General features: G+C 45.0%; 1 protein-coding gene and 1 long non-coding RNA gene across 5 annotated transcripts in view; one reads left to right on the forward strand and one right to left on the reverse strand.

Moving 5' to 3' along the window:
* Positions 1–4,290, forward strand: part of SIPA1L2 (signal induced proliferation associated 1 like 2) — a 795,004-nt gene extending 790,714 nt beyond the window's left edge. For all 4 annotated transcript variants that reach the window (XM_063917772.1, XM_063917771.1, XM_063917769.1 and 1 more), the window contains one exon: positions 3,027–4,290. In XM_063917772.1, the coding sequence (XP_063773842.1) occupies positions 3,027–3,173 (147 nt within the window). In that variant the 3' untranslated portion in view covers positions 3,174–4,290. The remainder of the gene's footprint in view (positions 1–3,026) is intronic.
* The window catches only part of LOC134910108 (uncharacterized), a 271,401-nt gene that overhangs the window by 22,224 nt on the left and 236,246 nt on the right, over positions 1–12,931 (reverse strand). The window lies entirely within an intron of this gene.

Here is a 12,931-nt window from a genome sequence, read left to right on the forward strand (position 1 = left end):
GCATACTAGAACAGACTCTAAATAATGTATTGCATATTAGACTGGATACCAGAATATCAAAGACGACGACAGTTCTCTCTATTTGTGTGCATGAAATTTATAGTACTTGGAGCAGTGGAGGAAGTACCGGAGACAATGGAGTCAGTCACTGCCGGGCTCTAGTTCTGAAGGGGGACCAGGGTCCCTGACCTTCTACGTTGCCTCTGGGGCACTTACATCACTGTGCGCTAGCCACTTACAACGGACCTCAGTAAAAAGAGAGGCAGGGTTTGCCGGCACTGCGCCCGCCTCCTGACACCCATGCTGCCCGGCTCCTGCATACCAAACCAACCAATACCCCCATTCACCACTATAGGTGAGGTCCAGGAGTGCCCTGATAGCCCTGCTGGAGTGTCCATCTATAGGTTAAGGCACTGGGGTTGGGGGTGGGGGGGTGTTAAGGTTAGGCTATGGGAGGGAAGTTAGGGTTAGGCTGCGGGGAGGAGGGATTAAAATTAGACACCACCTGGGGGTTGGGGGAGAGGGTAAGTATACTCTCCGTACCCCTGTCAGGATTCTCAACATTGCGATGACTCGGACCGATGGCATCCCGACCGCCGGTCAGCGTATGTATTCCTTCATTTCTTGTTAAGATTGATATGATTCAGCTTTATGCTTCTGTTTTCAGGCCAAGCTCATTGTATTGTATCACCTTACATTGATGTACTCTGATACCGTTTTCATATATCTATTTACTTATTGCTGACATGCATTAATAAAAAGATGTCAAAGAGAATTACCTGAACAGTGACAAATGCAGCATTCATAAGTTCTCAAACACTCCCATGGGTTGTAGTTGGCAGGAAACACATTGTGACATGGGACTGATTTAGCTTTGGAGATCCTGAATGCTGTCTAGACATGCCTACTTTATATGGAACTTGCAGTAATCTTGTGTTCAGTAAGTAATAGCATGGATAAGCTTATTGCTAGCATTTTGTGTGAGTAAAGGATGTATTTTAGAGATGCTGTGCAAGCGGAGGTGGCATGATTTTCAGATTTTCTTTATGTTAGCAATAATGGAGTTGAAGGTAGAAGAAGTAGATAGAATGTAGTTGTTATTAACTGAAGATGTATAAAGCAGTATTTTCATGTATGTAATATAGACAGTTCAATCTTTTCCGTGTTGAATTTGAAAACCTTTGAGACACTACTGAGCTAATAGAGAAGAAGTGATGTAACTTCATCCCCAGTTATTGTCCTGAGAGAGAAAAAATATTGGTGTTGCAGGTAGATGCCGGGTGACGATAGTTATGAGCAGGGCTTAAAGTGGTCCTGGAGAGGTGGTGGAACTCATTTTCCCCACCACCTACAACCCTTACACCCCCCCCCCCCCCTTTCCCACACACACACAATGGAGCCAGGGCAAGAGCCAGTGTTTTCGGCACCTCCCTGCAAACTATAAATTAGTGCCCTACTTCACCCAGTAGTGCCCTTGGTACACTTTATGCACGTTATGCCACACTGTAGTGCCCCTTACAACCAATTCCCACAGTAGTAGTGCCCCTTATATATAATGCCGTCAATAGTAGTGCCCCTTACACAAAATGATCACAGTAGTGCCACTTATACACATAATGCCCACAGTGGTGCCCCTTATACACATCTCTGCCTCTGTCACTCCAGCAGCTCACCGCCTATGTCCCTCAAGCAGCTACATGCCCTGTATCCCTTCAGAAGCTTCCCAATCACTCTTGTCCCTCCAGTCGCCTCTCATCTTGTCTTCAAGATGCACAGAGCCTGCTCCTCTTCATTGCTCCTCTTCACTTCAGCAGCGGTGACAGCATGACCTTACATACACTGTGCCGGAAAAGGAAACCACTGGGACCTGAGGAGGGGATGAATGCTGTCCAAAAAATACAGCGTATGAGTGCCAGGAGGGATGGGCTGTAAATGGAGGAGGACCGTGGAGCCACCAGGACCTGAGGAATGGGGAGGTGGCTGTAGCTCATCAGTAACACTATCGCCACGATGGGGAGGGTTTTTCTGTTGGAATTAGTGTGCAGGGCAATGGAGGTGGTGGAACTAGTTCCCTCTACCATTACAGGTGGTAGAACTCAGTTCCACCATGTTCCTCCTCACTTTAACCCCTGGTTGTGAGAGGTCTGGTGCAGTATAAAATCACAGCTGACTATAAATAATTGGCAATAAATGTTGTTGGGAGAGGTGGAGTTGAGTTATGCAAAAAAGCAATTATCCTTAGGTCTTGAAAAAATAGTTTTACTAGTTTGTACAAAATGGTGTTTGAAGCATTGACATTGGTAAGTTTGTCAATGGAGAGTATGTCAGTATATCTTAAGGGGCCCATACATCAGCAGTCACCCCCTCAAAAAAAAATCCACAGATTCTGTGATTCCTCTCCCCCCCCATTTAGATTCCCCAACCCTTCAAACTGCGCCCATACAGCACAGATACTTTTCAATTATATTTTTTCATTGAGTGATTGGATCTGTAAATCATGAAAGTGGTCATTTTTAATAGTTTAGTACTAGTAATGGTCTACAAATCAGCTGATTGTCTCCATACACTAGCAAGCTTTAGCTCCAATTGATTGCTGAAATGTAACTTGTTGAACACACTGATCTTGCGATTCTAATCACGTTTTGGTCAGAATCGGCAGCTGGAGAACCTTCTTTGGTACAATCATCTGCAGTATGCCAAATTGCCCCAATAAATGTGTGGGGGGTTTCTTTCTGGAACAAGGCACCAAAACGTCTAGTTACGGCTCTGCACAGTGCAATAATCTTTGCTATATCATAGCCAGTGCTGTCTTACCTTAGATGACGCCACTGGCAGCCAGAAAACAGTAGGAGTCTATTCTGGTTGTGCGTTGTGAGCCCACCCTGATTCATGGGTCCGTGTGCTCCACATACTCTGCACCCATAATAGATACACCACTGGTCCATAGTATATTAAAGCACATTGATATATGATATTTTCTAGTTGAAATCCATTGTTACTTCCATTGTGCTATTTGTGTATTTTAGGAAAAAGAAGACAAGGCAATGTTACAGGCTGAAGTGCATCATTTGCGCCAATATAACATAAGACTTCAAGAGGAATCTCAAACAGCTTCAGCCCAGCTGAGAAAATTCAGAGAGTGGTATTTCGGTTCAGTGGACAAGAAAACCTAACATCTTTACATACCATTGATTAGTACATCAGTAGGGACAATGCAGTTTAACATGGCAATATAAAAACAAGTGTAATTTATTTCAGGTAATAAACTAATAATTGTATCAATATACAGAAAAAAAGGTTACCTAAACTTGTCTGTAAATATTACCTCTGTTTACTAGAGATGACAATAAGAGCATAAAATATGAATGTAAAACTTTCTATCCTTGAGAGGTTTTAAAATGTAAAGCCTTCTTCTCGTTCCAGAAGGGCATCTATGTACATACTGTGTGTTCTTCGAGAAGATGCTAAATAAAGTTTAGATAGTTGTGTTGCATACAGATATACATAAACAATTTGCCAATCTTGCATTAAATGGTGCTGTCATATGTAAACCTTACTGTAATAGCAATAATGAATATAAATATATGGTCTGTAAGCACATACAGTACTTGTGTTTCTCAGTAGTACAAATATAGTCTACACCTCTTTGCTGACTAAGGTGAATCACAAGTTATTTAGTTGCTGGATGACACAGTGCCTGGTAACATTTTATGTACAGTGTAGAAAGTTTGGGGAGTTCTGTACTCTACAGATAATAATTTGTACAGATGTTATACTATGAATAAGAAAAGCAAACAGTAAAGCTGGTTATTTATTTTGTGGAAACGTTGACTGTTGGCAAACTAATTAAAAAGATTTTCTGTATATAACTTTTTGAACACATATTGTGTTTAGAACGTCTTAAATTATTATTTAACAGTAAAATATTTTCTGTTGTTTTGCTTCTTCAGTACTGACGATTAAAATGACTGAGACACTGTTTCTCTGTTGTAGCAAGATTTACTGACACAATACATTAGCCTACCAACCTGGCTTTACTAGCACACAGTTATTTTGTATGTTTCGGCATTTTTTACTGTCCCTTTCAGGTGAACACATATTTTGTTTTCAAAAATATTTAAGGAGAGTGTAATTGTAGTTTTATGACGGAGATGATCAGTTTTAATGTTTGTATATAAAGCACAAGAATATGATGGACTTATTTGTACCACGGTATGATGCAAATCTTCACTTTGCAAAACATAATTGTAATAGATGCAAAGATTTGATTAAAGGTTAATCTTGACTTTCGCTGTTTGTCATGACCTATTTATTATCGTTTTAAGTCTACAACAAAAATGTGAAGGGATAAAATAAGTAATTTTGCTGGTCGGGTAGTCTGTTTGTTTTTTAGCAGGATTTTACAAATACTGATTAAAGTAAAATTGTCTAATGTGTTATATGTGCACATTTCATTAGTCTCCATCAGGTAAATGATTTTCTATTCCAGTGCACATCTCAAAATCTTGGTATCTAGAAAAAGTCATACCACGGGGTAACTTACTAAAGTGCTTTGGCAAATTTGAAATCTTGGGATGTAGATCCTGTACTCCTAAAGTGCAGCTTTACAGAAGTGGAGATGTTGCCCATAGCAACCAATGATTATGGAAGTTCTAAGTAGCCCTAAGGCTGCGCAGTATTGCCGTAGGTAGTAAGAGCCGGTAGTCATTGCAGCTGCATTGTCGCAGTCTGAGACACGCGCCCAAAAACAGTCACAACATGCCTGCGTTTGTGCCACCACTCCCCGTAACAGCCCCTACACGATCCCTGGCTGTCAGTCACTTGGTAAATAAATCCTCTCTGCGTACAAGTCCATTGCAAAAGATGCGCAGTGCGATTTAGATGGATGTGCTGTTGGACGATAATCGCTTAACTGCATATAAATCGGGTGTGCGCCCATCTCTGAATCAGGCCATAAAGTCCAACTTCTTGCACTTAAGCAGTATTAGCCGAAATGTCATATTTACAGTGTATTTATAAGTCCTTCTTTTATTGCAGGTGACTTTGAAATACTTACATTGAATGCAATATTGTATGTGACAATTGCACCTTCAACATTTTCTCTATGAAATGTTTGCAATAATAAGCTTTCAATGTTTTAATAATGTTTTGAAAAATGTTCTGTTGTACTAGAGTTTTTGATGTATGTTAAAATAAAACCTATTCATTTCATAATGCTTTTTAATTCTTCATTTATTAATAAGATTGAAATTACATGTTTGCAAAATATTTATCTATTTCATTATATGCACCCCCTCTCTTTCATCACATGCAGTAGATAGCATACAAACTAAACGTCCTAATTACTTGAAACTAGGGGCGTGCGCCAGGCCATTTTTTAGGTTTTGTGTTTTGTGTTTGGATTTTTATCTCCTGCATGTTTTGGATCTGCGGGTTTTGGTTTCGGATCTGGATTTAATTTTTTTTTTATTAAAACAGCTAAAATAACAGAATTTTGAGGTGTTTTTGTTCCTACAGTATTATTAACCTCTATAACATTCAAACATTAATTTTCACTAATTTCCAGTCTATTGTGAACACCTCACAGCTCACAATATTGTTTTTATCCAGTTTAGGCCAAAAGGTTGCACCTAGGTAGCTGGATGACTAAGCTAAGTGACAGGAGTGGGCAGCAAACACGTGGCAGTAAACAATATATTTTTAAATGCTGCAATCATCTGTTAAAATAATTCTAAAATTAGGATCAAGTTCTTCTGTTCCTCAACGATGTATTAGACATGGGGAAGGTTCACTAATCATTTGTTAAAAAATATTTTTAAATTAGTATTAAGTTCCTTTGTTCCTCAAAGATATATTCGACATGGAGAAGGTTCGCTAATCATCTGTTCAAAGTTATTTTTAAATTAGGATTATGTTCTTCTGTTGCTCAAAGTTATATTCAACATGGAGAAGGTTCGCTAATTATCTGTTAAAAATGATTTTCAAATTAGGATTAATTTCTTCTGTTCCTCAAAGTTATATTCGACATGGAGAAGGTTCGCTAATCATCTGTTAAAATTATTTTCAAATTAGGATAAAGTTCTTCTGTTGCTGAAGGAAATCTAAGAAATGCAGAAGGTTCGCTATTCAAGTGTGGAGCGTTTAGTTATATTAATTTAATTTAAATTTAGTTAATTTATAATAATAATTATTATTATTATTATTATTATTAATAATAATAATAATATTAATTTGAATGAATCACAATGTTGTGATAAGAAGAATTATGAAAATAGGACAATAAGTGATAACATAAGAATATGAGCTATGGACAAAGCACCCTGAAATAGACAGTGCACCAGTGGATGTCTACTGGGAGCAGGGGTGGAACTGCTGGATACAACCCGAGTCAGTTGCCACCAGGCTCCAGCCCTGAATGGGGCACTTTCTCCATTGTCCACGGCAGTTCCGTGCCCTTCCTGCTGTTAATAGAGAAGCTGCTGAGTGGCGAGCAGCAGAGGCTGGCAGTGTGTGTACAGCCCAGGGCCTAGTTACGGGCCGTGACACACCATCATGACACAGCTCGGCTTCCCCGCCACCACCACCGCTAGCTGCAGCACTGCCAGCAGTGGGGTGCACCAGCTCCTTGTCACACCGCTGCAGCTGATCTGGAAAGCACTGCAGCTGCCTGCCTGAATGCTCCGCCCCCTCCTGGCTCCCGGCCTCTGCTGCTGCTGTGACCAACCAGGATCCAGCTGCTTGTAAATGAGATAGCAGTGTGGGGAGCGATGATTGAATTAATGGGGAGCAGAGAGGCAGAGGTATGGAATGGGGGACAGTGCAGGGTGCCAGACTGGGAAGCATCTAAGTGTCCTGTCGCTAGGTACAGTACTGTGAGACAGTGTCAGGTAACTGCCCAGAACACTCACTGCTGTTACCGCTCAGTACACTCACAGGGTCTATTTACTGAGCCTGGCCCTGTCACCCCTGTCCTGTCCCATCCCTGCCACCTCTGTCCTGGCCCTGTCTCCCCTCTCTCCTGTCCCTGTCACCCCTGTGCTGGCTCTGTCATCTCTCTCTGCTGGCCCTTCTGATCTGTCGCTGTCCCCGTTGTCCAGTCCCTGCCATCCCTATCCGGACCCTGTCACCTCTGTGCTGGCCCTGTTTCCCCTCTCTCCTGTCCCTGTCACCTCTGTGCTGCTAGCCCTGTCATCTCTCTCTGCCGATTCTTTCATTCTGTGAATCCCTGTCCCTAGCCCTGTCCCCTCTGTCCAATCCCTGCCACTGCTGTCCTGTCCCTGTCACCACTGTCCAGACCCTGTTAACCCTCTCTCCTATCCCTTCGGTTCTCTCTTGGTAGCTCTGTCCTGGTCCAGCCCCTATCACCCCTGTCCTGTCCCTGTTCCCTCTGTCCTGGCCCTGTCACATCTTTCTTGTCCCGGTCACCTCTATCTTGGCACTGTCACCTCTGTCCTGTACCTGACACCCCTCTCTTCTGCCCACTTTGTTCTGTCATGACCCTGTCACCCCTGTCCTCTCTCTGTCCTGGTCCTGTGTCATGCATCTCTCCTGCCCCCTTTGTTCTATCCTGGACCTGTCACCTCTATCCTGCGCCTGTCCCCTCTGTCTTATTCTGTCCTAGCCCCACTACACTGTCCCTTTCATCTATGTACTGGCCCTGTCACATCTGTCCTGGCACTGTCCCTCCTGGTCCTGTCACCATTGTCCTAGCCCCAAATTATATATAATTTTCTCTTTTTTCTTGAGGGGTGGAGGCACCAAACTCTAATTTGCCTCCGGGCGACGGGGATGAACTTACGCCACTGACCTGGAGGATACAGCACAAAATATTTTTAAAAAGAATGTATTTCAAAAAAACTATGCATTAGGCAAGGCTCTAGATTTCAGTTCACAAAAATATGAATTAGGCAAATAAAAATACAAAAAAAGATAATGGCCCTCATTCCGAGTTGATCGGTCGCAAGGCGAATTTAGCAGAGTTACACACGCTAAGCCGCCGCCTACTGGGAGTGAATCTTAGCTTCTTAAAATTGCGACCGATGTATTCGCAATATTGCGATTACTAACTACTTAGCAGTTTCAGAGTAGCTCCAGACTTACTCTGCCTGTGCGATCAGTTCAGTGCTTGTCGTTCCTGTTTGACGTCACAAACACACCCAGCGTTCGCCCAGGCACTCCCACCGTTTCTCCGGCCACTCCTGCGTTTTTTCCGGAAACGGTAGCGTTTTCAGCCACACGCCCCTGAAACGCCGTGTTTCCGCCCAGTAACACCCATTTCCTGTCAATCACATTACGATCGCCGGAGCGAAGAAAAAGCCGTGAGTAAAAATACTATCTTCATAGTAAAGTTACTTGGCGCAGTCGCAGTGCGAACTTTGCGCATGCGTACTAAGCGGATTTTCACTGCGATGCGATGAAAAAGAACGAGCGAACAACTCGGAATGAGGGCCAATATGTTAGATGATGTAATCATGATTTTAATTTATTTTGCATCAAATTCTTTTAAATGCAGAAGGTTCGCTATTCAAGTGTGGAGAGTTTAGTTATATTAATTTAATTTAAATTTAGCTCATTTATAATTTCTCTGACGTCCTAGTGGATGCTGGGGACTCCGTAAGGACCATGGGGAATAGCGGCTCCGCAGGAGACTGGGCACAGCTAAGAAAGATTTAGGACTACCTGGTGTGCACTGGCTCCTCCCACTATGACCCTCCTCCAGACCTCAGTTAGAATCCTGTGCCCGGCTGAACTGGATGCACACTAGGGGCTCTCCTGAGCTCCTAGAAAGAAGTATATTTTAGGTTTTTTATTTTACAGTGAGATCTGCTGGCAACAGACTCACTGCAGCGAGGGACTAAGGGGAGAAGAAGCGAACCTACCTAACTGGTGGTAGCTTGGGCTTCTTAGGCTACTGGACACCATTAGCTCCAGAGGGATCGACCGCATGGAACCGGCCATTGAGGTTCGGTCCCAGAGCCGCGCCGCCGGCCCCCTTACAGAGCCAGAAGCAAGAAGAGTCCGGAAAATCGGCGGCAGAAGACATCAGTCTTCACCAAGGTAGCGCACAGCACTGCAGCTGTGCGCCATTGCTCCTCATACACACTTCACACTCCGGTCACTGAGGGTGCAGGGCACTGGGGGGGGGGGCGCCCTGAGCAGCAATAAAAACACCTTGGCTGGCAAATATATCATAATATATAGCCCCAGAGGCTATATATGTGATAAATACCCCTGCCAGAATCCATAAAAAAGCGGGAGAAAAGTCAGCGAAAAAGGGGCGGAGCTATCTCCCTCAGCACACTGGCGCCATTTTCTCTTTACAGTGCAGCTGGAAGACAGCTCCCCAGGCTCTCCCCTGTAGTTTTCAGGCTCAAAGGGTTAAAAAGAGAGGGGGGGGGCACTAAATTTAGGCGCAATATTGTTTATACAAGCAGCTATTGGGGGAAAAATCACTCAGTTATAGTGTTAATCCCTGCATTATATAGCGCTCTGGTGTGTGCTGGCATACTCTCTCTCTGTCTCCCCAAAGGACTTTGTGGGGTCCTGTCCTCAGTCAGAGCATTCCCTGTGTGTGTGCTGTGTGTCGGTACGGCTGTGTCGACATGTGGGATGAGGAAGGTTACGTGGAGGTGGAGCAGAGGCCGATAAATGGGATGTCGTCCCCTGTGGGGCCGACACCAGAGTGGATGGATAGGTGGAAGGTATTAACCGACAATGTCAACTCCTTACAAGGCTGGATGACGTAAAACAGCTGTGGGACAGCCGGCTTCTCAGCCCGCGCCTGCCCAGGCGTCTCAAAGGCCATCAGGGGCTCAAAAAAGCGCCCGTTACCTCAGATGGCAGACACAGATGTCGACACGGAGTCTGACTCCAGTGTCGACGAGGTTGAGACATATACACAATCCACTAGGAACATCCGTTACATGATCTCGGCAATGAAAAGTGTGTTACGCATTTCTGACATGAACCCAAGTACCACATAAAAGGGGTTTTATTTTTGGGGAGAAAAAGCAGCCAGTGTTTTGTTCCCCCATCAGATGAATGAATGAAGTGTGTAAAGTAGTGTGGGTTCCCCCAATAAAAAACTGGTAATTTCTAAAAAGTTACTGATGGCGTACCCTTTCCCGCCAGATGATAGGTCACGTTGGGAGATATCCCTTAGGGTGGATAAGGCGCTCACACGTTTGTCAAAAAAGGTGGCACTGCCGTCTTAGGATACGGCCACCTTGAAGGAGCCTGCTGATAAAAAGCAGGAGGTTATCCTGAAGTCTGTATATACACACTCAGGTTATATACTGAGACCTGCAATTGCCTCAGCATAAATAGTGCTGCTGCAGCGTGGTCTGATACCCTGTCAGATAATATTAATACTCTAAGACAGGGATAATAGTTTGCTAACATAGAGCATATTAAAGACGTCGTCTTATATATAAAGGATGCACAGAGGGATATTTGCCGGCTGGCATCCAGAATTAATGCAATATCCATTCTGCCAGGAGGGTATTAGAAACCCGGCAGTGGACAGGTGATGCTGCCTATAAAAGGCACATGGAGATTCTGCCTTATAAGGGTGAGGAATTGTTTGGGGATGGTCTCTGGGACCTCGTATCCACAGCAACAGCTGTGAAGAAAAAATTTTTACCTCAGGTTTCCTCACAGCCTAAGAAAGCACCGTATTTTCAGGTACAGTCCTTTCGGCTTCAGAAAAGCAAGCGGGTCAAAGGCGCTTCCTTTCTGCACAGAGACAAGGGAAGAAGGAAAAAGCTGCACCAGCAGCCAGTTCCCAGGATCAAAAATCTTCCCCCGCTTCCTCTGAGTCCACCGCAGGACGTTGGGGCTCCACAGGTGGAGACAGGTGCGGTAGGGGCGCGTCTCGGGAACTTCAGGGACCAGTGGGTTTGCCCACAGGTGGATCCCTAGGTTCTGCAAATAGTATCACAGGGATACAGGCTGGAGTTCGAGGCGACTCCCCCTCGCCGTTACCTCACATCAGCCTTGCCTGCTGCCCTCGGAGAAAGGTATTACTGGCGGCAATTCACAAGCTGTACTTCCAGGAGGTGAAATCAAGGTACCCCTCCTTCAACAAGGCTGGGGTTACTAGTCCAAAATGTTGTGGTACCGAAACCAGACGGTTCGGTGAGACCCATTCTAAAATTGAAAGCCTTGAACACTTATATACGAAGGTTCAAGTTCGAAATGGAATCACTCAGGGAGATTATTGCAAGCCTGGAGAATTTCATGGTATCACTGGACATCAAGGATGCTTACCTGCATGTCCCTATTTACCCTCTTCACCAGGAGTACCTCAAAATTGTGGTACAGGATTGTCATTACCAATTCCAGACGTTGCCGTTGGTCTGTTCCCGGCACCGAGGTATTTACCAAGGTAATGGCCGAAATAATTATCCCGTACTTGGACGATCTCCTTATAAAGGCGAGGTCCAGGGAGCAGTTGTTCGGCGGAGTAGCACTATCTCGGGAAGTGCTACAACAGCACGGCTGGATTATGAATATTCCAAAGTCGCAGCTGGTTCCAACGACGCGTCTACTGTTCCTGAGTTTGGTTCTGGACACGGAACAGGATAAAAAGGGTTTCTCCCGGAGGAGAAGTCCACGGAGTTGTCGTCTCTAGACAGAGACCTCCTAATACATATACAGGTGTCGGTGCATCAATGCACGCAAGCCCTGGGAAGGATGGTAGCTTCTTACGAAGAAATTCCATTCGCCAAGTCCCATGCAAGGATTTTCCAGTGGGATCTGTTGGACATGTGGTCCGGGTCGCATCTTCAGATGCATCGGCGGATAACCCTGTCTCCAAGGGCTAGGGTGTCGCTGTTGTGGTGGCTACAGAGTGCTCATCTTCTAGGGGGCCGTAGATTCGGCATACAGGACTGGGTCCTGGTGACCACGGATGCCAGCCTTCGAGGCTGGGGGGCAGTCACACAGGGAAGAAACTTCCAAGGCTATGGAAAAGTCAGGAGACTTCCCTACACATAAATATTCTGGAACTAAGGGCCATTTACAATGCCCTAAGTCAGGCTAGACCCCTGCTTCAACACCGGCCGGTGCTGATCCAGTCAGACAACATCACGGCGGTCGCTCATGTAAACGACAGGGCGGCACAAGAAGCAGGATGGCGATGGCAGAAGCCACAAGGATTCTCCGATGGGCGGAAAATCATGTGGTAGCACTGTCAGCAGTGTTCATTCCCGGAGTGGACAACTGAGAAGCAGACTTTCTCAGAAGACACGACCTCCACCCGGGAGAGTGGGGACTTCATCCAGAAGTCTTCCAAATGATTGTACACCGCTGGGAAAGGCCACAGGTGGACATGATGGCGTCCCGCCTCAACTAAAAGTTACAAAGATATTGCGCCAGGTCAAGGACCCTCAGGCGATAGCTGTGGACGCTCTGGTAACACCGTGGGTGTACCAGTCGGTGTATGTGTTCCCTTCTCTGCCTCTCTTACCCAGGGTAATGAGAATAATAAGAAGGAGAGGAGTAAGAACTATACTCATAGTTCCGGGTTGGCCAAGAAGAGCTTGGTAACCAGAACTCCAAGAAATGATCTCAGAGGACCCATGGACTCTGCCGCTCAGACAGGACCTGCTGCAGCAGGGGGCCTGTCTGTTCCAAGACGTACCGCGGCTGCGTTGGACGGCATGGCGGTTGAACGCCGGATCCTGAAGGAAAAGGGAATTCCGGAGGAAGTTATCCCTACGCTATTTAAAGCTAGGAAAGAAGTGAACGCTAACCATTATCACCGCATATGGCGGAAATATGTTGCGTACTGTGAGGCCAGGAAGGCCCCAAAGGAGAAATTTCAGCTAGGTCGATTTCTGCACTTCCTACAGTCAGAGGTGACTATGGGCCTACAATTGGGTTCCATTAAGGTCCAGATTTCGGCTCTATCGATTTTCTTCCAAAATGG

Source organism: Pseudophryne corroboree, chromosome 4, assembly GCF_028390025.1.
Source record: "Pseudophryne corroboree isolate aPseCor3 chromosome 4, aPseCor3.hap2, whole genome shotgun sequence".
Classification (NCBI taxonomy): domain Eukaryota; kingdom Metazoa; phylum Chordata; class Amphibia; order Anura; family Myobatrachidae; genus Pseudophryne; species Pseudophryne corroboree.